The following is a 26,406-nucleotide window of genomic DNA, read 5'->3' as shown; positions in this document are numbered from 1 at the left end:
GTGGCAGATGGAGTTTAATTTAGATAAATGCGAGGTGTAACATTTTGGGAAAGCGAATCTTAGCAGGACTTAATGGTAAGCTCTGAGGGAGTGTTGCTGAACAAAGAGACCTTGGAGTGCAGGTTCATAGCTCCTTGAAAGTGGAGTCGCAGGTAGATAGGATAGTGAAGAAGGTGCTTAGTATGCTTTTATTTAATGGTCAGAGTATTGAGTACAGGAGTTGGGAGGTCATGTTGCGGCTGTACAGGACATTGGTTAGGCCACTGTTGGAATATTGTGTGCAATTCTGGTCTCCTTCCTATCAGAAAGATGTTGTGAAACTTGAAACGGTTCAGAAAAGATTTACAAGGATGTTGCCAGGGTTGGAGGATTTGTGCTGTAGGGAGAGGCTGAACAGGCTGGGGCTGTTTTCCCTGGAGTGTCAGAGGCTAAGGGGTGACCTTATAGAGGTTTACAAAATTATGAGGGGCATGGATAGGGTAAATAGGCAAAGTCTTTTCCCTGGGGTTAGCGAGTCCAGAAAAGAGGGCATAGGTTTAAGGTGAGAGGGGAAAGACATAAAAGTGATCTACGGGGCAACTTTTTCACACAGAGGGTGGTACGTGTATGGACTGAGCTGCCACAGGAAGTGGTGGAGGCTGGTACAATTGCAACATTTAAGAGGCATTTGGATGGGTATATGAATAGGAAGGGTTTGGACGGATATGGGCCGGGTGCTGGCAGATGGGACAAGATTGGGTTGGGATATCTGGTTGGCATGGATGGGTTGGACCAAAGGGTCTGTTTCCATGTTCTACATCTCTATGACTCTATGACTCTTTGACTCTATGAACTACCCTGTTACTCTCGTTCATATCCAGAATTATCTTTGCTATCCTTTCCTCTACATCTCTGGAAATATTGGGAGGCCTATAGAAAAATCCCAACAGGTTGACCTCTCCTTTCCTGTTTCTAAACTCAGTCCATACTACCTCAGTGGACGATTCCTCAAATGTCTTTTCTGCCACTGTAATACTGTCCTTGACTAACAATGCCACACCTCCTTCCTCTTATACCATCTCTGTTCTTACTGAAACATCTATATCCCGGAAACTGCAACAACCATTCCTGTTGCTGCTCTATCCATGTTTCCAAAATAGCCGCAACATCGAAGTATTCGGGAGCAAGCCATGCTGCAAGTTCACCCACCTTATTCCGGATGCTTCTGCCATTGAAGTTGACACATTTCAAACCAACCTCCTGCTTGCTGGTGAACTCTTGTGACCTTGAAACCTCATTTCTGACCTCACTACTCTTAACCTCTTGGACCCTGGAACTACAATTTAAGTTCCCATCCTCCTGCTGAATTAGTTTAAACCCTCCTGAAGAGCATCAGCAACTATTCCCCCCCCCCCCCCCCCCATTTTGTTGGTACCCCTCTGGTTTAAGTGTAGACCATCCTGTTTGTACAGTTTCCCCTATCCCAAAATGAGCCCCAATCACCCAGGTATCCGAAAGCCTCCCTCCTGCACCATCCCTGTAGCCACATGTTCAAGTCCTCTCTCTCCTTATTCCTCGCCTTGCTAGGATGGGCAACAAACCAGAGATAACAAAACTGTTGTTCTAGAACTCAACTTTCACCCAAGCTCCCTGAATTTCTGCTGTGAATCCCCCTGCCTTTTCCTGCCTATGTTGTAACTAACTATGTGGACCACGAGTTGGGGCTGCTCCCCCTCCCCCTCAAGGATCTCGACAACACGATCAAGCCCGAGCACCTGGGAGGCAACACACCAACTGTGAGTCTCTCTCCTTCCCACAGAACCTCCCATCAATCCCCCTAACTCGGAAGTCCCCAATGACTAATCCTACAAGGTTACCATTGGAAAGACAGATTCTAAATCCATCTTTTTCTCAACTGCTCCTGTTCCCATTATTCCCATTGTATGGGATTTAAAAATGGTGACAGTGTAACATTATTGATTAAAAACTCAAACACAACTGTGAGGGAGTACAACATACTAAGGCATCAAATGATATGGATTGAGCTCAGAAACAAAGAAGAGGCAACCTCACTGTCAGGTGTGCACTATAGAACCCCAGATTGTGGAAGAGAGTTAGGGGAGCAAACATATAGGCCTATTTCTGAGTTCAACAATAATAGTTGGAAACTTCAACTACTCAACTATTAACTGGGATACAGACAGTGTGAGAGGTATAAAGGGCTCAAAATTCTTGAAGTGCACGCAAACATTTTTTAGCAAGCATGTTATAAGCCCAACAAGAGAATGTGCAATCATAGATTTAGTCTCAGGAAATGAAGATGGGCAGATTGAGATAGCGATCCTAATATAGTTAGAGAGGCTTCATAATTAGAGTCATAGAGATGTACAGCATGGAAACAGACCCTTCGGTCCAATTCGTCCATGCTGACCAGAAGACCCTTCGGTCCAATTCGTCCATGCTGACCAGATATCCAAATCCAATCTAGTCCCACCTGCCAGCACCCGGCCCATATCCCTCCAAGCCCTTCCTATTCATATACCCATCTAAATGCCTCTTTAATGTTGCAATTGTACCAGCCTCCACCACTTCCTGTGGCACTCAGTCCATACACATACCACCCTCTGTATGAAAAAGTTGCCCCTTAGGTCTCTTTTATATCTTTCCCCTCTCACCCTAAACCTATGCCTTCTAGTTCTGGACTCCCCGATCCCAAGGAAAAGACTTTGCCTATTTACCCTATCTATGCCCCTCATAATTTTGTAAACCTCTATAAGGTCACCACTCTGCCTCCGATGCTCCAGGGAAAACAGCCCCAGCCTGTTCAGCCTCTTCCTATAGCTCAAATCCTCCAACCCTGGCAACATCCTTGTAAATCTTTTCTGAACCGTTTCAAGTTTCACAACATCTTTCTGATAGGAAGGAGAACAGAATTGCACACAATATTCCAACAGTGGCCTAACCAATGTCCTGTACAGCCGCAACATGACCTCCCAACTCCTGTACTCAATACTCTGACCAATAAACGGAAGCATACCAAATGCCTTCTTCACTATCCTATCTACCTGCGACTCCACTTTCAAGGAGCTATGAACCTGCACTCCAAGGTCTCTTTGTTCAGCAACACTCCCTTGTATCTTACCATTAAGTGTATAAGTCCTGCTAAGATTTGCGTTCCCAAAATGCAGCACCTCGCATTTATATCTGAATTCAACTCCATCTGCCACTTCAGTCCATTGGCTCATCTGGTCAAGATCCTGTTGTAATCTGAGGTAACCCTCTTTGCTGTCCACTACACCTCCAATTTTGATATCATCTGCAAACTTACTAACTGTACCTCTTATGCTCGCATCCAAATCATTTATGTAAATGACAAAAAGCACTGATCCTTGTGGCACTGAACTGGTCACAGGCCTCCAGTCTGAAAAACTACCCTCCACCACCACTCTCTGTCTTCTACCTGAGCCAGTTCTGTATCCAAATGGCTAGTTATCCCTGTATTCCGTGAAGACAGAACAGCAGTAAAGGTTCTAAATTGGGTCGGGCGTTGATGGGAAGACAAACTTTACAAAGCTTCGAGATATCTGACAAAAGTGGATTGGCACAGCTACTTGAAGAGTCAGTGACAAAATCAGTACGATGCATTCAAAAGTAAGACTCTATTGTACAGTGTTGACATGTCCCGACAATAAAAGAAGGATAATACTGTCAAATTAAGAGCAAGCGGATGATTAAGGAATTCTCCTTTAACTCCTCCCTTCCCTTTCTCAACATCTGTTTCATTTCTGGCGATAAAGCTATTCTTCCCCACCGCACAATTACAGCCATAAGCTGGGAGTACTATGCTGAGGGAGTTGCATGTGAAACAATCAGTGTTTTGAATTTATCTTTTGATCAGGGCGTATTTATAGGATGTTACTATACAGTTATTGTTTAGAGAAAAATAATCTATTATTCTGTTAAGATTTCCAATTGAGTTACATTATTTCAAATTCCTCATTCTTTTGTTGTATATTAACTATAGTCATAGAGGTGTACAGCACGGAAACAGACCCTTAGGTTGAACTCGTCTATGCAGACCAGATATCCTAAATTAATCTAGTCCCATTTGCCAGCACTTGGCTCACATTCCTCTAAACCCTTGCTATTCATATACCCATCCAAATGTCTTTTAAATGTTGCAATTGTACCAGCTTCTACGACTTTCTCCTGCAGCTCATTCCATACACACACCACCTTTTGCGTGAAAATGTTGACACTCAGGTCCCTTTTAAATCTTTCTCCTCTCATCTTAAACTTATGCCCATTACTTCTGGACTCCCCCACCCGAGGGAAAAGATCTTGTCTATTTATCCTATCCATGCCCCTCATGATTTTATGAACTTCTGTAAGATCACCGCTCAGCCTCCGACGATCCAGGGAGAACAGCCCCAGTCTATTCAGCCTCTCCCTATAGCTCAAACCCTGCAACCCTGGCAACATGCTTGTAAAGATTAGAGTGGTCAGGGGCTCGGCTACCTTCTTAATATATTTTGAGGGGTCTGGTCCATAATGATGGTTGACAAAACCCTCAGCCATGACTTACTCTCTGCCCTCATTTCTATCCTCACCCCTTTTTTTCCCACCCATAATGCCAAAAGGGCTTCACCAGCCTCCATATCCAAACCATCATAAGCAGATTTATGCCACCTCCAGTGTGATGCCACAACCAGACACTCATTCCCCTCTCCTTCCTTGTCGGTATTCTGCCAGGACCATTTCTGTAGGGATTCTATGATGCCATGATATCCTCTGGGTCACCTTGGTTCATGCCTCCTCCACTACCAACACCTCCCCACAACCCCATTCGTAGGCTCCTGTGTAATCACAGAAGGAGTAGCACTTGTCTATTTATCTCCTTTCTCTTTGCTATCCAAGGTGAAGTAGGTTAAGCAACAATTTAGATGTACTGCACTCAATCCAGTTTACTGTATTTGCCATTCACAATGTTGTCTCCTTTACACTGAGACACAAACACAGACTGGGTTACTGCTTTGCAGTCTATAAAAATGACCCCAGGTTGCTAGCCACTTCAACACACCATCATGTTCTCACACCATCATTTCTGTCTCAGGCCTGCTGCACTGCTCCAGTGAGGTTGAAGACAAGCTGCAGCAACAATACATCATTTTCTACCTAGGTACCTTACCGATTTCAGGACTCAACACCAAATGAACAAATTCAGAATGTGAAAACCCTCCTCTGAGTTTGTTCCCCACACCCCACCAGGACCTAATTATATGGGTTGCTCCAAGCATTGCCAATTCATTTCAATGATTTACTCTTCTCATTAGCACCCTACCTAGCATTTAGCTCTTCTTTGGTTATTATCAGCCATCTCCTTGTTAATCTATCCTCTTTTTTTCACTCTTCATCTCAATATACTTTATTCACTCCCCCCAACGTGAATGACATCCTTTCCCAATTATTTTCAGTTCTGAAGAAGGGTCACAGGACTCAAAATGTTAACTCTGCTTTTCTCTCCACAGATGTTGCCTGACCTGTTGAGTTTTTCCAGAACTTTTTGTTTTGTTTCAGACTTTTAGCACCTGCAGATGTTTGCTTTTATTAATGATCGAAGAAAGAGTTGGGCCTATCAAAGTTGTCCATGGTGATGCAGATATCCTGAGAGATGAATAGGATGTAAGCTATGTACATAACCATGAGAAATAAATACAGGGTATCCAAAGCTGGAGTACCTTGGATGATTAAGAATATTTATGAGAAGATAAGGAAGAAAAAGAAGGCATTTGATACATACTGGAATACTAGGAATAGAAATTAGGAAGAGTATCTCAGATGTAGGACACAGGCTGAACTTGGTATAAGGAAGGCTAAGAGGAAGCATTAGGAAAGGATGGCAGGCTGCGCTAAAACAAATATTATAGTATTCTTCAAGCATATTAATATAAAAAGATTAGTGAAGGGTGGAGTTGGCCCCATAAGGAACAAACAGGGTAAGCTGCTCACTGAAGCAAAGGATCCCGCAGAGGTACTAAATAATTATGTTGATTCTATCTTCACCAAATTAAAAGATAATGTTAATGCCCTAGTTTAAAAAAATACATTTTGAGCAACTGAGCAGTATAGTGAAAGATGAAAAAGAGGTGCTAAAAAGGCTGGCAGCACTCCAGAAAGAGAAGTGCCCAGGTTTGGTTGGATGCATTCTAGATTGCTGAGAGGTAAGAAAGGAACCTACGTAGCCGTTGACAGTAATTTTCCAAGGCACTCTGGATTAATCCCAGTGAACTGGAGGATTGAATTGTGACACTGTTGTTTAAGAAACATACAAAGAATGCACTGGGAAACTACAGACCTATCAGCTTGTCATGAACAGTGAAAAAACAGATGGAGACAATGATACATGATAAGATAAATATATGCTTAGAGAGAAAAGTATGTTAATACTAGACAGTCAACAAGGGCAGGTCATATTCAATTTAGTTTTTTGATAAAGTGACACAGTCGGTAGATGATGGTGGTACTGTCGATGTTGCATATTTGGACTTTCAGAAAGCATGTGATATGGTATCACATGGCAGGTTGGTCTGCAAATTAGAAATGTTTTGGGATTGATGGATCACTGGCAGCATGGATTAGAAGCTGGCCAAAAATAGGAAACAGGAGATAGGGATAGATGGGCATTTCTCATATTGGGGATAAATCAAATGTAATACTCCCAGGGATCAGTGTTGGGACTCTTTCTCTTTCTGGTTTACATAAATTATTAGGAGATGAGTATTGAGGGCAAAATTTCTAAATTTGCAGTTTATACTATCCTGGGGAGAATGGTGAATTGTGAGAATGATGCTGAGCGACTTCAAAGGGACATTGACAAGTTGGCCAAATGGGCAGACCCCTGGCAAATGAATTTTCAATGCATAGAAATGTGAGCTAATGCATTTTGGTAGACGAAACACACGCTCAATGGTACAACTTTGAGGGGAATATAGGGCCAGAGGGACCTCAGGGTTCACATACGTGATTCTCTGAAGGTGGCCAGATGAGTTAAACCAGTGGTTGAGGCAGCTAGTAGGATCCTTGGATTTTTAAATAGTGGCATAAAGTATAAAAGCAAGGAAGTAATGCTTGACCTCTATAAATTTCAAATCAGACCACATTTGGAGTATTGCGTTCAGTTCTGGGCACCTTACTTAAGGAAATACAGTAAAGTCCAGATGGAATTCAAAGAAGATTTACTGTAATTGTACCAGGAATTAAGGATTTTAGAAACAAGGAAAGATTAGAGAGATTGGGTTTATTCTCCTCAGAGTAGAGGCAGTTAAAGGGTGGCCTTACTGAGGCGTTCAAAATCATGAAGAATCGTGACAGGGTAAAGAAGGATATTCTGTCTCCACTCGTTGATATGTCAGTAACTAGGGGTCACAATTTCAATATTGTCAGCAAGAGAGCAGGGAGTGAGATGAGGAGAAATTTCTTTACTCAGAGAGTTGTTAAGATTTGGAATACACAGACTGGGAGAGTGGTGGAGGGGGATTCCATAGGAAGTCTCAAACAAGAGTTGCATATGTATTTAAAAGTGATGAAGTTAGAAGGTACAAAGATAAGGCTGGAAGTGGGACTAGCTGGGTAGCTATTTTGGGAGATACAATGGGTTGAGTGGCCTCCTTCTGTACTGTAAAATACTATATTTCTATAATTCTAGTTAAAGAGAAAGAATTTGAAATATTTGATAAATTAAGTTCAATGAGAAGGAAAGTAATGAAGGGGTGGACCTTCTTTAAAGTGGAAAAACCACCACGGCCAGATGAATTGTATTTAGGGCTAAAAGAAATGTAGGGAGAAAACAGTGGATGCTCTGAGAATCATTTTCCAATCCTCACCAGATATAGACGAGGTACCAGAGAACTGGGAGTTTGCACATATATCATTAACCAAAACGGGTGCGAGGAATAGACCAGATAGGCTAGCCAGTTGGACCATTGAGAATGGGCAAATTGCTGGAATCAATACTCTCAGATAGGATTCAATGTGAAGTTCTCTAATTCTACATTCACGAATAACTCAAAATACTGCAAAATTTAGAATTTTGAAATGAGTTACTAACGGGAATCTTTACAGGACCTCAATTTAGTGATATAAAATACCTTTCTACTTTAATGCATTTGTGCTTGCAAACAGAGCAAGGCCATAATATTCCCCATCTTTGGAAATGACAGAAGGTGAGGAAGAAAAAGGAAAAAAAAAAGAGACTGAACTGGTAATAGGGTGGAAGAGGAGGTACATTGCTGCGACTCCTGGTTCCAGATCCACGTTCTTACTTTATAAACTTTGTGGTGATGTTCTGCAGCAGTCCTTTTAAATACCTCCTTGTTCTCCTAGTTTACCTGAATTCAGTATGTGTATACTCTCAGCTCATAATGATCACATACTCACACTGCTGAGGCTGTTCAGTGTCCAAACCACAGGCACCTTTTCAGCTTTTTCCACAAAATTGATTGGCAGCATATTTAATAACTTGCATGAACCAAGAACACATTAAAGCAAACTATATGTTTCAAAAACACACTGTTTGCAAGGTAAAGGATGATTTTGCAATGCACTTCCTACCTCTTCCAATGCATTCCATAGTGCTTCATCAGTGTGGTCATCAAAGGGATCCAGATTCTTCCTTACGGTACCAGTAAACAAAACTGGGTCCTGATTGCAAAAAGAAATGAGTTTGTATTTTGCACTCATGGAAAAGAATATTTTTTTCTTTGATTTCAGTCAGATTCTTGAGGAAAATGAAAATTGAATGTCAAATTCTCAGCTCCATCACAAAATTACTGTCTGTATTAAAGCTGTATGAAAGAATACCAGAGTGAAGTCAAAATATGAGTCAACTTGAAACTTTGTTCAATCTGTGCAGATGCTGTTAAAACTGCTAAGTATTTCCAACCATTTTCTATTTTTATTGTTATAGCCCTTTGAGGATTAAGGAACATCCTTCACCAGCATAAAACAAGCTTTACCCATATTCAACAATTTAACATGAAATGTCAAAAGATTTACTTCATGTCTAGCTTCTTAGCGAATCTGCAAATGTGAAAATGCTGTTTGTTATTTTGCGTCAACAATAAGTGAAAAGACTATGTGGTCCAGTCAATGAGTAAACTGCACAGGATAGTTGGATTAAAGATATCTAATTTTCTTTAGCATTTAGTTAAATTTTTAAACTGTCTCTGATTCAATTTTCAACAGATAACTTATTTAAAACAAGCACAAATTATAAAAATCATTACACAACAGAGCACATAAAACAAATTAATCTATTTTTATGAACAGTGTCAACATTTGTAGGAATGCGGATTTCCTAGAATACATTTTTATGTATGTGAAGTAAACACAGAAATAAAAGTACAAAGAACCTGCATTTTAAAGGTATCATAACATTTGTGTACTGAAATAAAATAAATTAATGGTCATGCAATAAACAGAGCAGTTTGCAAATGTGAGCATCATTTTCCATCATGTGATTTGTTGGTTTATTGTAGTTGCCTTGCACTAGCATTTGAATACAATACAAAAATATCTTTAACTGTGTTATCAACAGTAGCATCAGTGTAGATAATAAAGACGTTAAGAGGAATTAGTGTTTTATAGTCCAGTGTTATCAGATAAATATGTGAAGTATTTGGATTAGATAAAAGGCTGTTAAAAGATAAAATAAATTTGCTGTCTCCAAGACACACATCAATGTCTTATTTTGGGACCCCTAAAATACTAAAATAAACCTGTCAATTGTTTTTGCATTGGCAAAAATTGGGAGGCAATGGCCTAGTGGTATTATCACTGAACTGTTAACCCAGAGACAAAGGTAATGTTCTAGGGACTCAGGTTCGAATCCTGCTATGGCAGACAGTGGAATTTAAATTAAATATATAAAAGAAATCTGGAATTAAGCATCATGATGACCATGAATACATTGTCAGAAAAACCCATCTGGTTCACTAATGTCCCTTAAGTAAGGAACTTGCTATCCTTACCTGATCTGGCCTACATGTGACTCCAGGCCCACAGCAATGTGGTTGTTCCTTAACTGCCCTCTGGGAAATTAAGGATAGGCAATAAATGCTGTCTAGTCAGCAACACCCTTATCCATGAATGCATAAAGAAAATAACACTTGACATTATCCCATATGACTGCTATTTCATGTGTTATTTCAAGTAACTTTAACTTTTTATGATGTGGAGGTGCCAGTTTTGGCCTGGAGTGGATTTTTATGTCAGTTCTGCAGAGGGTTTACAGGTGGACAAGTTAATCTGATCATTTACTTCAGGCAAAATTTAAGGAAGGCATGATATTCCTTGTTTTAATTTTGTTTTAAATAGTAAAGACTAGAAAATATTATACCTGCAGAGTGTGAATAAATTCTGCAGTGAAGTGTTTCTTTTGATTGATGATGCACAAGAAGAAGTGGGAGTTGTGAGTCTGGCGCTAACCTGGCACTAACACTGCCAAAGTATTCAGGCTCAGCTTTAAGTAGATACTGGGGACAACAGATGGGCTTCAATGGGATCCTCATCTGCACACTGGAGCTCATCATGGAACAAGGTTGCTTGCCAGCAGTATGAAAGGAGCAAACGGCCTCACATTAATTACAAAGCTTTCAGGCTCCAATGAACTGGGAAATTCTGATCCAAAAAACAGATATTGCTGGGAAAACTCAGCAGGTTTGGCAGCGTGTGTACAGAGAAATCAACATTAATGTTTCGGATCCAGTCTTCTTCAGAACTGGTAGTTCCAAAAAGTTAAGTTTTTGTGTAGAAGATGGGCGGTGGAGGTTTGGGGGGAGGGGGAGAGGGGAAATGGGCAAGGGACAAGGATTACACGCCATGTAATGAACAGAAAAACGAACAATTGCACAGATAAAGGAGTAGATATCAGTCAGCCTTGGAGAATGAATAACAGCAAATTTTGAACTTAAACCATGAGGGCATTTATCACCCACCCCTAATTGCTCAGTAGGCAGTTAACAGTCAACAACATTGCTATGAGTTTGGATTCACATGGTAAAGATGGCAGTTTCTTTCCCTAAAGGATATTAGTGAACCAGATGGGTTTTGCCTGGCAATTGACAATAGATTGTGGTGATGTTTAGGTAATAATTCCAGATTTTTTTATTGGATTCAAATTCCACCATCCGCTGTGACAAGATTTGAAGCCAGGTCCCTAGAACATGAGTTGGGTCTCTGGATTAACAGTGCAGTGATAATACCACAAAGTCATCATCTCCACTACATTCTATTTTTCCAAGTTAGGATTGTGAGTGGCTTGGAGCAGAAGTTGCTACTGGTGGTGTTCCCACATATCCACTGCTCTTGGTCAGCCTGAAGATGAAGGTTATATGTTTGGAAGTGCTGTTGAAGGTGTGTTGGTGAGTTACTGCAGTATATTTTGCACTAATATAAACAGTGATCAGTCTGAGTCAGTGGTGGTGCGAATGAACGCTTAGGTTGGTGGATAGGATGCTAATCAGTGGATTATTTTATCTTGGTTAGTATCAAGCTTCTCCAGTTGTTGGAGGTTCACTCATCTAGGCAAGTGGAGCTATTTCTGTCACATTACTGATTTACAGGAATAACCGGGGAAATTACAGGCCAGTGAGCTTTAGGGAAATTTACAGGATTCTGAGGGACACAATTTACTCATGTTTAGAAAAATATGGACTTATTATAGAATGGCAGCATAGCTTTGTGTAGGGTAGGTCATGTCTCACACACCTGAGTTTTTGAGGAAATGATAAAGATGATTGATGAGAGCAGGGTGGTAGATGTTGTCTATGTGGACTTTAGAAAAGCCTTTGACAAGGTTCTTCATGGCAGGCTGATAGGTGAAGTCACATGGGATCCATGGTGAGCTGGTAAGATGGACGCATAGAGGGTGGTAAATACCTGGAATATCTTGCCAGAGGTGGTGATGGTATGATACATTTAAGAGGCATCTTGACAGATGTATGAATTAGTAGGGAATAGAGGAGTATGGAGAATGTAGAGGCATAATTTAGAAAGGCATAATGTGTCGGTGCAGTCTTGGTGAGCCAAAGGATCTGTTTGTGTGTTATACTGTTCTTTGTTCTTTACGCCTTGTAGGTGGTGGACAGAACTTGAGGAGTCAGTGTTGAGTTACTAACTACAGAACACCCGGATTCTAATCTGGTCTTGTAGCCGCAAAGTTTACTTATATGGATGTCCAGTTCCGAGTTTGGTCAATTATCTCTGCTGGATGTTAACAATGAAGGATTCAGGAATGGTAATGCCATCTGAATGTCAAGGGAAGCAGATTTGGTCCTTCTTTGTTGGAGGTAATCAATGCATAGGACCCGTGTAACAAAAATATTATTTGCCATTTATCAGCCCAAACCTGGGGATATAGTCTTTGGATATATATCAATCAGGAGCAGAAGTAGGCCAATTGCCTTTGAGTTGAGTGTGGTGCTGGCAAAGCACAGGTCAGGCAGCATTCGAAGAGCAGGAGAGTTGATGTTTCGAGCGTAAGCTCTTCATTAGGAAGGGACCAGATATGTTTTGCTCCTGCCCAGTTTGTGAGGTAACAGCCTTCATGTGATCCACACTTGTTCAGGATCGCTTCATCTATCCAAACTTTGTACGTCACAAGACCTGATGTCATGTCGACTTTGCCTCATATCCATGCAGGGCCATTTCTGTGGTTTCAACATCAAACTTTGTCTCTTGTAATAAATTGTCTCTCTCACTTAGAGAGGCACGTGGCCAGCATTAGTGTTCCTGCTGCCATTTCACTCTCCAAAAGCCCAAGTCTGAGAATATCAGGTTTAAACTGGTGAGGAGTCTTCTTCCCATCAAAAACTCTGGAGTAGCTGTCCCTGCTTTCCCTAGAGTATTAGAGGCTGAGGGGTGACATTAGAGAGATTTATAAAATAATGAGGGACTTGGAGAGGGTATATAGACAAGGTTTTTTCCCTGGGTTGGGGAATCCAGAACTAAAAGGGACCTAAGGGGCAACTTTTTCATGCAGAGGGTGGTGCATGTATGGAATGAGGTGCCAGAAGAACTGGTAGGGGCTGGTACACTGGCAACATTTTAAAAGGCATCTGATGGGTATATGAATAGGAAGGGTTGAAAGGGATGTGGGAAAAGTGCTTGCAAATGGGACTAGATTAGTTTAGGATAACTGGTTGGCATGGACGAGTTGGACCAAAGGGTCTGTTTTTATGCTGTACATTTCTACGAGTCCATATAAAGAAAGAATGGATTGACTAGGCTTGAACTCACTGGAATTTATAAAAATGAATGGGGTCTCATAGAAAATTATAAAAACCTTATGGAGATGAACAGCTTAGATGAGGGAAGAATGTCCCTGACGTTGGAGAAGTCCAGAAAATAGAGGTCACAGTCTAAGAATAAGGATTACACCATTCAGGACTGAGATGAGGAAGCATTTCTACACTCAGAGTTGTGAACCTGTAGAATTTGCTTTCACAGGAAGCTATTGGGGCCAACTCAGATATATTCCAGAGGGATCTGGGCATGGCCCTTGCAGCTATAGGGATCAAGGGCTATGCAGAGAAAACAAGAATGGGAAACTGAGATTACGTGATCAGTCATGATCATATTGAGTGGTGGTGCAGGCTCAAACAGCCAAATGGTCAACTCCTGCACCTATTTTCTACATTTGCATGTTTCTGTAGTTGCATGAGGGTTGGTCCTATAATTAAACAGGAACGGGGACAGTTTGGTATGAAGTAAAGCTGTGGGCTGTTTCTTTAAGCCTGTCTTCATTGCCTGGACTGTTCTTTCTGCCAGACCATTGAATGATGGATGATATGGAGCTGTCAGAACATGCCAAATGCTACTTGACTTTAGGAAATACTCAAAATTCCCGCTTGTAAATGACGTCCCATTTTCTGTGACCAATACTTTCAGGATGTAGAGGAGCCAGTGTTGGATTCGGGTGGACAAAGTCAGAAGTCACATGACACAGGTTATAGTCCAACAGGTTTATTTCACTCTATATGACAAAGAAGCAGTGCTCCAAAGCTTGTGATTTCAAATAAGCCTGTTAGACCATAACCTGTTGTCGTGTGACTTTTGACTTCATAATTCTGAGAGTCCACTTATTGCGAACGATGCACACAGCTTTTTAACCATTATTCCTGAGTTTGCTGAGTAAATATCCAACCACTTTGAATGCGCATCCACAATGACCAAAAACATGGAGCCCACGAGAGGACTGGCATAGTCAGCGTGCAACTGAGACCAAACTTTACCTGGCCATTCCCATGTATCTGGGGGCACTGTTGGTAGTAAGAGGTTTTGTCCTTGTTGGCACTCTAGATACTGCTCCATCATCACAGCTATGCTGGTATCAAATCCTGACCACCAGACACAGCTGCTTGCCGACATCTTCATTTTGGAAACTCCTGGATGATCCTGGTGGAGTTCGGCCAGTAGCTGATGGCGACCTTTACTTACAACAATCACTTTTCCTCCCATAGTAATATGCCATCCTCTACAGTGATCTAGTCTCGCATGGTCCAGAATGATTTCTATTCTGGTTGTCTTGGCCCTTTCGTTTCCCCCATTACCATCAGGTGTTTTAATTTTGCCAGGATGGGATATTTTTGTGTCCTCGGTTAGATACTGTCAGCGTAGACCAGAAGGGTGTCCAGAAAGTTTAAAACCAGAACGGACTCTTCCAGGGGAGGCATTGCTGGTGGTTTATCTGCTGGTGGGAGACAGCTCAAAGGATCCGCATTTGTCACACGGTCTCCTGGATGGCGTTCCAACTTGTAATTGGAGTAAGGGCCCATCGCTGAATTCGACCATTTGTAGGAAGGCGTGGCTTATGTCCAACTTCTTGAAGGACAGCACCCCCCCCGCCCGGCCAATTTTGTTTACAAGTCCTCTATGCGCGGAATTGGTTATTTGTCCAGCACCGATAGTGGTCTACTGTCTGCTTAAAATCCTCACAAAGGTGAATTGATTTGTCAGGCTTCACAACTAGTACCACTGGTGCTGCCCATTTCGCTTTTTTGTACTGGTTTGATGATTCCTTCGCTTTCCAGCCTCCTGGATTCTCCCTCTGCCAGTTGTCTTAACCTCATCAAAAATCCTGATATGGATTTCCCTGGTTCTCGAACTGTTCAATAAAACTGATAGCATATCAGAATTAGGAGACGGCTTGGGGTTGTAATATTCCTGAACTAAATCGGTTAAATCTTGAAAGGTTTTAGCATTTGATGCCTCAGGGAAAGTTGGCTCCTAACAACCAAAAACTGCTGTAGGTTCACAAGCAGTCAGAAGGATAATCCGTTGCTTTTCATTTGGCCTAATGTCACCTGCCCAGAAGAAACTGCATTCTTTCCACATACTGAGCCCCATTGTTGATGGCAGGATTGAACGAATCAAGCTACCTATGATGCCAGAAATGTTTATCCCAACTCAAAGACAATTGTTGAGAGTGAAATTGTCTTCAGGAGCGTACTGTTTTCCCTTGTCACCACTGAAATAACTGCACAAGAGTGAGTATCCTGTCCCCAAGATTGGAGTATATGTAAGGAGAGGTTTGTCAGACTTGGGTTGTTTTCGCTGAAGGGTGGAAGGCTGAGGGACGACCTGACAGAAATATATAAAATCATGAGGGGCACGAATTGGATAGTCAGATTCTTTTTCCCAGTGTGGAAATGTCAAATACCAGGTGCATAGATTTTAGATGAGAAGGGAAAATTTTAAAGAAGATATGCAAGGCAAGATTATTTACAGAGGATAGTAGGTGTCTCGAGCGTGCTGCCAGGCAGGGTGTTAAAGCAGACATAATAGCAACATTTTAGAGACATTTAGACAGACACATGAACACTCAGGGAATCGAGGGATATGGACCACGTGCAGGCGTGTGAGATTAATTTATATTAGCAGCGTGGTCACCGAAACGGCCTGTTCCAATGCTGCCTGTTCTATGTTCTAGAAATCAGGTTGGATTAAAAAGATCTAATTCTAATGTGCGTGGTTTTAAAAGGATATGTTGTTTTGTGGACTTTGGAGAACTCCATCAGGTGACAAGTTGCTAAAATGCATATTTAACTTACAAAAAAATATTTCCGTAGTATAATAAGTATCGATATTCAGTATCAGATTGGCTGCTTTTAGACAGTCTGAGACTATTCCATTGTTTCTAAAATAAGGATTTTTTTGCATACTACAAGTGTTTGAAAATAATGTGTCTGGTTGGCCATTCTCCTATCATGGGAAATAGTTTAATTTTTTTTAGAACATAGAACATTCGGCCCTCAATGTTGCACTGGCCTGTGGAATTAATCTGAAGTCTATCTATCCTACACTATTACATTTTAATCCACATGTTTATCCAATGACCATTTAAATGTCCTTAAAGCAGGCAAGTCTACTACTGTTGCAGGCAATGTGTTCCATGTCCATACAACTCTATGAGTAAAGCAACTACCTCTGACATCTGTCCTATATCTATCACCCCTCAATTTAAAGCTGGGCCCCCTCGTGCTAGCCATCACCATTCAAGAAAAAGGGTCTCCCTGTCCACCCTATCTAACCCACTGCTTATCTTGTATGTCTCAATTAAGTCACCTCTCAACCTTCTTCTCTCTAACGAAAACAGCCTCAAGTCCCTCAGCCTTTCCTCATAAGACTTTCCCTCCATGCCAGGCAACATCCTAGTAAATCTCTGCTGAACCCTTTCCAAAGTTTTCACATCCTTCCTATTATGCAGTGACCAGAACTGCATGCAATACTCCAAGTGTGGCTGCACCAGAGTTTTGTACAGCTGCAACATGACATTGTGGCTTCGAAAGCCAATGCCTCTACCAATAAAAGAGAACACATTGTATGCCTTCTTAACAACCTGATCAGGTGTGTCGAACTTGAGAGAATGGGTGAGATTCTGAATGATTACTTTGCATCAGTATTCACTGAGAGGAACATGATGAATGTTGAGATTTGAGATAGAAGTTGATTAGTCTGGATCACGTTGACATAAGTAGGGAAGATGTGTTGGGTAGGCTAGAGGTTATGAAGGTGGACAAATCCCCAGGACCTGAAGGGATCTATCCCAGGTTGCTGAAGGAGGCGAGAGAGGAAATAGCTGGGGCCCTGACAGATATCTTTTTGGCATCCTTAAATACAGATGATATGCTGGCGGGTTGCTCATGTTGTTCCCTGTACAAGAAGGGTAGTAGGGATATTCCAGGTAACTACAGACCAGTGAGCCTGACGTCAGTGGTGGGAAAATTGATGGAGAAGGTACTAAGGGATAGGATCTATTTATATTTAGAAAAGAATGGGCTCATCAGTGATAGGCAACATGGTTTTGTGCGGGGGAGATCGTGCCTTACCAACTTAATAGAGTTCTTCGAGGAAGTGGCCAAGTTGATAGATGAAGGAAGGGCTGTTGATTGTCATACACATGGACTTTAGTAAGGCGTTTGATAAGGTTCCCCATGGTAGACTAATGGAGAAAGTGAAGTCATATGGTGTTCAGGGTGTTCTAGCTAGGTAGATAAAGAACCGGTTGAGCAGCAAGAGACAAAGAGTAGTAGTTGAAGGGAGTTTCTCAAAATGGAAGAAGGTGACCAGTGTTGGGGCCACTGTTGTTTGTAATAAACATAAATGATCTGGAAGAGGGCACTGTTGGTATGATCAGCATGTTTGCAGATGACATAAAGATTGGTGGAGTAGCAGAAAGCATAAGGGACTGTCAGAGAATACAGAAGGATATAGATAGACTGGAGAGTTGGGCGGAAAAGTGGCAGATGACTTTCAATCCAGAAAAATGTGAGGTGATGCATTTAGGCAAGACTAATTCTAGAGTGAATTATACAATGAAAGGAAGAGCCTTGGGAAAAGTTGATGGGCAGAGAGATCTGGGAGTGCAGGTCCATTGTACCCTGAAGGTTGCTGCACAGGTTGACAGAGTACTCAAGAAAGCATATAATATGCTTGCCTTCATTGGACGGGGTATTGAGCATAAGAGCTGGCAAGTTAAGTTAACATTGTACACGACATTGGTTTGGCTGCATTTAGAATACTGTGTACAGTTGTGGTCGCCACATTACCAAAAGGATGTGGACGCTTTGGAGAGGGTGCAGAGAAGGTTTATGAGGATGTTGCCTGGTATGGAAGGCGCTAGCTATGAAGAAAGGTTTATTTTCATTAGAAAAAAGGAGATTGAGAGGGGCCCTAATTAAGGTTTACAAAATCATAAAGGGTATAGACAGGGTGGATAGAGACAAGCTTTTTCCCAGGGTGAAGGATTCAATAACGAGACGTCACACTTTCAAGGCGAGAGGTGGAAAGTTTCAGGGGGATACATGCAGTGAGTACTTCACATAAAGGGTGGTGGGCATTTGGAATGCGTTGCCAGCAGAGGTGGTAGAGGTAGGCACTGTAAATTCATTTAAGATGCGTCTAGACAAATGCATGAGTAGGTGGGGAGCAGAGGGATACAGATGCTTAGGAATTGACCGACAGGTTTAGACAGTACATTTGGATCGGCTCAGGATTGGAGAGCCGAAGGGCCCGTTCCTAGGCTGTAAATTTTCTTTTTTTTTGTTCTTTGTTCAAGTTGAAAGAACTTTGTACAGATATTAGTGTAACTCATGACAAAAGGAAAAGTTGAGAGATTGTCCAAAACGTTATTCTGCTTCTGAAGATATTCTACTCACACAATCTACTAGCAATGGGATTTCATCCTGGAACAGTTGGATTTGGCTGGGATCAGGGATCGCCCAAAGGGTGGCATGGTGGCTCAGTGGTTAGCACTGTTGCCTCACAGCACCGGGGAATTGGGTTCGATTCCAGTCTCGGGCGACTGTCTGTGTGGAGCTTGCACATTCTCCCCTTGTTTGCATGAGCTTCTAATGGGTGCTTCAGTTTCCTCCCACAGTCCAAAGCTGTGTAGGTTAGATGGATTGGTCATGCTAAATTGTCCATAGTATTCAGAGATTTCTAGGTTAGGTACATTAGTCAGAGGTAAATGTAAGGGAACAGGTCTGGGAAGGTTGCTCTTTGGAAGGTTGGTATGGACTTGTTGGGCTGAAGGGCTTGTTTCCACACTGCAGGAATTCTATAAAAAAACCTGGGCGGTAACGTTTAGAGATTCTTTTAAATATCAAAATCATTAATGATTTTAAACATAGAATTGTCTCTTAAAAGTCTCTATACTAATAACACTAACTTCAACTTTTCGATCCTGTGCACATTTCTGAAATTCTTCATCCTATGTACTATATTAGTATATCTCCCATTGCAGCATCTCTAAAGCCTTGACATTCTTCATAAAATGCAGTTCTCAAGAACTGAATACAATACTCCCACTCAGTAATTTACATACGTTCACCATAGCCTACTTGCTCGTGTTTTGCCTCTATTGGTAAAACTCAATATTCTTCCTTTTCAATATGTATACCTTTCTAATAGTGACTTGTCCTGCCTCTGTCAAAACATTTATCAACATAAAACACCAGGTCTTGCTGTTGCTGCATCTTTAATTGAAATTAACTGTCCCATTTAATCCTCTTTCTTTCCAAAATATTTTATTTCACACTTTGCAGTAAATTTCATTTGCAATATGTCTGGCAATTTCACCAGTCTATCTTCCATGATATCTGCTTGCATCCTTAGCGTGCTTTATTATTGGTTGAGATATTGTGTCGTCAACTTTCTGTCCTTTAGCAACTTCTGTGTCATGGTTGCCACTGGCTCGTTAATCCGGCATGTTTTAATTATCCATCAAGTGTATTATCTGGCACTTTATTAAAAACCTTTGAAAGGTGATGTACAAAACAGGAGTGCACTACCCTCATCAAATTCTCTATTTCATTTTTAAAAATGTTTCGTGTTAGCCTAACATGATTTTGTCTTTAATAAATCTGTGCTGCCACGATTTATTAACTCATAATCTGTAGCTATATTATATTTATCCCAGACTAATGGGAATTGACAGAAAAAAGTACCTGCTTCTCTCTGGCATTGACAAAACACATAGAAGCCATCTACACAAATTACAAAGACTATTTATTTCCAAGAAAGTGTAAGAATAATCTTGTTTCCCAAGGACAATCTCACAGTGGAACCAACTGCCAAGGGAAATAGTCATGGCATAGCCCTATTACTTAAAATCTTCAAGACACATCTTCAGATTATTTCTGTTTATATGTTTTCAAAATCAGGATGACCATCACAGCAGTTGATGTCTGGTTTAGCCAGCACTAAAACATAAAATAGTTACAGTACAGGAACAAGCCCTTTGGCACACCAAGGTTGAAACTTTATTGCTGGAACAGCACAGCAGGTCAGGCAGCATCCAGGAAACAGGAGATTCGACGTTTCGGGCACAGGCCCTTCTTCCTGAAGAAGGGCCTGTGCCCGAAACGTCGAATCTCCTGTTCCCTGGATGCTGCCTGACCTGCTGTGCTGTTCCAGCAATAAAGTTTCAACTTTGATCTCCAGCATCTGCAGATCTCACTTTCTCCTTTGGCACACCAAGTCTATGCTGACCTTGATGCCATTTTAAACTAATCTTCTTTGCCACTGTTTCCACTCGTGTTGCCACTTTCAGGCAGCTTTGAACGTGTCCCTTAAGGTCTCTTTGCATATCAATGCTCCTAAGGGCCCTGCCAAATTTAACAGAAACACTTCACACTAAATTTTTGATACAATGCTTTACAATACAAGTAGTAGTGCAGGCTTATTAAAATATTAAATATCAATAGTTTAGATCTTTGATAATTGAACTGACCCAAATTGATTGTCAAGTTCTTTGAAACTGCAATCAAACTACAAACTAGCTCACATAATGCCTTCTGTGTTTGTTTATTCTTGAAATCTTCAGTTAAGCAAAAATCAACCAATCAGATCTTTAAACAATTAATTATTAGCAGAAGGAATAATCAGTGAACAGAATCCATGCTTTTACAGTTAGGCACTGATAAAACCATATTAGCCCTATCTTAGCAAAGAAACAACTTAATTTCAAGATTCAAGTATGGTCATATGCAAGTCTTTGCCATTTTCATGTGAATTTCATAATAATGGCATGTTTCTTTCCAACTAAGTTTGACGCATCTTTCTGTTGCAGGACCATACAACTTAGGGACAGGAAAAGGTCATTTGACATTTGAGATTGTGCTGCCATTCAAGATTGTAGTCTCTACTTCACTTTATTGTTTGCTCCCATAATCTCCCTTGTTTATTAAAAATCTACTTCAACCTTTGAGCGAGTTGAATGAATATTTGAATGAATCTGCATCTAATGCTTTCTGGGAATAAGATTTTCACATGTCAACTATTGTCAGAGAGAAAATAAAACTTCTCATCTCCATCTAAAAAGGATGACCTCTTATTCTTAACCCCTAGCTCCTTCCACTCCACCCAAAGAAGAGCAGCGCTCCAAAAGCTTGTGATTTCAAATAAATGTGTTGGACTATAACCTGGTGTCGTGTGACTTCTGACTTGGTCCACCCCCAATCCAACACTGCACACACTACTTTGGATGTGGTCTTACCAGCTGCAGTAATACTTCCCTACTTTATATCTAATTTACCTTACAATAAAGGCCAAATTTGATTTTCCTCCCCAGTGACTTGTACCTGTAAATTGCATTTTTGCGATTCATATACCAGGACACCTAGAACCCACTGTACCTTTTGAGTTCTGCAGTAAAATAAATAGTATACCATTTTTCTATTCTTTTTGTCAAGATTTCAAATTCCTACTTTCATATTATACTCCATCTTCCAAATGTATGCCTACCTATCTTGGTGTCATTGGCAAATTTAACTGCCATGCATTACATCCCTTCTTCCAAATTATTGACATAGACTGTTTAGTAGTGAAAGTTACAGCACTAATCTCCATGGCATTTTATTATTTAGAAATTGCCAACCCAAGAAAGATGTATTGGTTTTGATTTTCTGTTTCCTCAAATGAAACAATTCTCTAGAGGCAGCCTGAGCTATGTTTTTCCTATTTAAATACTTGTAGAAAGACTTAATGCATTTGATAGTCAGACATTCACATACTGGATGAGGCAATAGAGATTTTGAGACTTTTAGATTTATAATTGTTTTATTGTTAAACTATAGTTAGGTTTCTACCCATTCCATCTGGATTCTCTACCGATCTAGAAGACAATTCCCCTACATTTTATTTAAACAACTGATTCAGAGATGGTTCAAGGATCACAAGATGCCTTTCAGTTTTAAATTTTTCATGAAAAGACCAAGTTCTAGCACATCAAAACTTGAATCTGGTCTGGTCTGGTCTGGTCTGTGTGCTCAGCCAGTTGAACAGTCTGACAAGACTCTTTAACTGTTCCAACACATCCTTGGTATGATCTGCACTTTCTGCCCATATCTAGGACAACTAATTGGGATAGGGCTGAGATATTCCATGTACAACTGTTGGGGTAGGATGAGATATGAAAAGATGCTTAAGATGTGTAGGTTAACTGGATTGGCCATGCTAAGTTGTCCCTTAGTGTTCAGGGATGTGCAGTTTAAGTGGAAGCACAATCCTATGAGTCCTGACAAAATTTCAACAATAGTACTGAAGATCTGTGCTGCAAAACTTGTTGCTCCCTTATAGCTAAGCTGTTCCATGACAGTTACAACACTGGCATCTAGCAGACAAGGTGAAAAATTGTTCAGGGATGCCCTGTACACAAAAAGCAAGACAAATCCAACCTGGTCAATTACTGCTTCATCAGTCTACTCTCGAACAACAGTAACATGTTGGGAGGTGTCATCAATGGTGCTATCAAGCACCACCTTCTCAGCAAAAACTTGCTCAATGACACCCAATTTGATTCTGCCAGCTCCTGATCTCATTATAGCCTTAGTGCAAACATGGGCTGAAGAGCTAAATTCCAGAGGTGAGGTGAGGTCTGAAATGAAAGTGACAGTCCTTGATATCAAGACCGAGTGTGGCAAGGAGCTTTAGCAACTAGAATCAATGGGTTTCAGGAGGAAAGCTCTTTGTTAGTTGAAGTTGTACCTGGCACAAAGGGAGATTACATTTTAATTTATGTTCCAAGTCCCTTTAGTCTGCTTGTATGATCTCATCCCTTTTTTTAAACCTCTGTCGTTGGTATGTGCAATAATCACCTTCCCCTTTTAGAATGCCTTGCAGCCGTTTCATGACATGCTTGGCCCTGATATCAGGGAGACAGCATAGCATTCTGGAGTTTGTCATGGCAGAAGAAATGCCTGTACATTCCCCTTATTATTGAATCCCTTATTACTATAGCCCTGCCATTCTTCGTCTTCTCTTCTTGTACACCACAGTGACACACAGTGCCATGGATTTTGCTTCCGCCACTATCATAAGGAGTTGTCTCCCCAACTGCACCCGAAACAGTATCTGTCAGCAAGCAGGATGGCCACTGGGGACTCAAGCATCACCTGCCATTTTGTACTAGCATCATACAATACAGAAGAGGCCCTTTGGCCCATTAAGACTGTACCATCAAAGCTACACTTCTCCCGCTTTCCAGCAGTAGGCCCATAGCTTTCAATACTATTATTCTGCCTGGTGGTCACCTATCCGCTTTCTGACTGTTCAGTCTGTGCCGCCTGTGTGACCACCTCAACTACTCATTTTCTACGGCAATCTCAGCACCATAGATGCTCCATAGTAAGTCCACCTGCTGGTCCAAAATGTGGTTTGACAGTAGCAGCAGCTGCACACACTGTCTGCATGTGGTCAGTGGGTCACTGGAAGTGTCCATGACTTCGCACATAGCACAGGGGGACCATATTATTGCTGCAGCTCTGCTGCCATGACTTCTGTTTGGATTAAGATTGTTAATTACCTGCTTTGAAGAATATTAAATTATGCTAGGGACCTTATTTCACTTCAAAAGCTTTCACTGCAACACAAAGTCCTTGTCTTAAGTCACTGGACAATGTACTTTAAGTCTTTACTTCCTGTGTGTGACTTTTATTATCTCATTAAACTGACTAGAGATCCAACTAAATCCAACTACATCTACTCGTTTAAAAAAATGCACTTTTGTAATTTACAGTAATTTGGAGTCGATCCCAAACAGCAATTTCTGACTAATCAAAGAATTTGTGGTTTTCTACTATTCTCCTCTTTGAATTTATTATTGTGTCTTGATCCCAGTGCAAGAAACTGCCATGTAGGCCCAGTCCTTCTCCAACTCCCAAAGTATGTGGCGTAGGGCTCAAGCTTCGATCCTCTTTACAGCCTCCCACTCTGAGCTGCTCCATTGCAGGTCTGTATATCCCACTGCATCCTGACTCTCAAGCTAAGGTTTTGCACCAATCAGCTGCTTTCCTTGCCCTTGTGGTATCAAACCACTGTTGGTTGCAATGTAGGTAGGCCTCTCGTTCCACACCTTTTTTCCTCTCCTGATTATCTTTTTCTCTGGAGATTTTTTTCTGGCAGTAAACCTTAATTAAATCACTCTCTGCCAGAAAACCCACTTTTCCCAAGTTTGTTACTCCTATCTTAGTCTCAATCAGACAAAGTCTCCCCCACACTGACATAAGGCTTATTATGACTGGAAGGGGCCAATGCCAAAACGGAGAGAGCTCTCTCAGGCTAGTCAAGCAAAACCTTGATATAGTCATTATGATGGAATCATGTCTTACAGATAATAGGTTACCGACCCTCCGAATAGTAACCCACCCAGTCCCATTTCCCTACTGTACATTTACTAATGCACCTGTGGGCAACTTAGCATGGCCAATTCACCTGACCTGCACATCTTTGGATTGTGGGACAAAACCAGAGCACCCGGAGGAAACCCATGCAGACACAGGGAGAATATGCACAGACATATTCTCCACACAGACAGTCACCCAAGGTTGGAATCGAACTAGGGTCCCTGGAGCTGTGAGGCTGCAGTGCTAACCACTTAGCCACCGTGCCGCCCAATGTCACAGACACCTCCATTGCTACCCCGAGGTGTGTCCTATCTCACTGCAGGTCACACACAGTAGATGTGGTGATACTTTGTTATACAGTCAGGATGGAACTGCTCTGGATGCCCTCGACTTTGACACTGAACCCCATGAAGTCTTGTGCTATCAAGATAAATATGATCAAAAAAACTCCTGCTGGCCACTGTGTCATCCCCACCACCCCTCACCCTTCCCCCATCAGCAACTGATGAACCAATATTTCGGCATGCTAAAAAACACTTGGAAGAAGCACGGAGAGTGGCAAGGATGCAGCATGTATTCAAGGTGAGGTACTTCAGCTTCTCACAGCCAAAGGTGGCTTGGTAGTGCCACTACTGACTGAGCTGGTTGAGTCCTAATGGTTGAGCCAGCTGCTAGACTGGCTCTGTGCAGTTGGTGAGGAAAATGAAAGAGAAAAACAAATCTGACTACATTCTCACCAATTTGCAGATGCACCTGTCCATGACAGTATTGGTAAAAGTTGAAAAGTGTGGTACTGGAAAAGGTGGTACAGCAGGTCAGGCAGCATTCTAGGAGCAGGAGAGTCGATGCTTCAGGCATAAGCCTGACCACATCAGCAAAGTGGGGAGAGGAAGGGAGCGAAGAGCCAAACGGGAGGGTTGGGGCTGGGGGAGATAATTGGGAAAGCGATAGGTAGATGCAGATGGGGGGGGGGGGTGATTGTGATAGATTTTGCAGGGTTGAGGTGAGGGGGAGAGATTTGGAAACTGGTGAAGTCAATTTTGATGTCATTTGGTTGAAGTGTCCCAAGGCAGAAGATGAGGCGCTGTTCCTCCAATCGTCAGGTGGCTTGGATTTGGCGGTGGAGGCGGCCCGGGACTTGCATATCCTTGGTGCAGTGGGAGGGGAAGTTGAAGTTGTGGGCTATAGGGTGATGGGGTTGTTGGGTATGTGTGTCCCAGAGATGTTGGCTGAACTGCTCCATGAGTTGGCATTCTGTCTCCCAGATATAGAGGAGAACACATCGAAACCACTTCAACTCTTCCTCCTACTCCACCAAGGACATGCAAGTATTGGGCTGCCAAATCCATGGCATCTGACGACTGGAGGAAGAATGCCTCATCTTCCACCTTGATACTGTTCAACCACATGGCATCAACGTTGTTTTACCAGTTTCCAAATCTCCCCTCACCTCATCCCAGATCCAATTCTCCAATTCAGAGCACAATGGGATCTTGATCAGATGGGCAGTTAAAGTAAAGCCTTTGATAAGGTTCCACATGGTAGGCTGTTGGAGAAAATACAGAGGCATGGAATTGAGGGTGATTTAGCAGTTTGGATTAGAAACTGGCTTTCTGAAAGAAGGCAGCGAGTGGTGGTTGATGGAAAATATTCAGCCTGGAGTCTGGTTACTAGTGGTGTGCCACAAAGATCTGTTTTGGGACCACTGCTGTTTATCATTTTTATAAATGACTTAGACGCAGGC

The 26,406-nt window shown here is 41.7% G+C and overlaps 1 protein-coding gene across 1 annotated transcript in view; it reads right to left on the bottom strand.

The window, feature by feature from the left end:
• abcc4 (ATP-binding cassette, sub-family C (CFTR/MRP), member 4) overlaps positions 1-26,406 on the bottom strand; it is a 438,076-nt gene that overhangs the window by 94,708 nt on the left and 316,962 nt on the right. Inside the window, exon 24 of the mRNA XM_043692688.1 lies at positions 8,590-8,679. Coding sequence (XP_043548623.1) covers positions 8,590-8,679 — 90 coding nt within the window. The remainder of the gene's footprint in view (positions 1-8,589; positions 8,680-26,406) is intronic.

Source organism: Chiloscyllium plagiosum, chromosome 6, assembly GCF_004010195.1.
Source record: "Chiloscyllium plagiosum isolate BGI_BamShark_2017 chromosome 6, ASM401019v2, whole genome shotgun sequence".
Taxonomy (NCBI): domain Eukaryota; kingdom Metazoa; phylum Chordata; class Chondrichthyes; order Orectolobiformes; family Hemiscylliidae; genus Chiloscyllium; species Chiloscyllium plagiosum.
The sequence above is the reverse complement of the archived record's forward strand: the minus strand, read 5'-3'. Positions and strand labels throughout refer to the sequence as shown.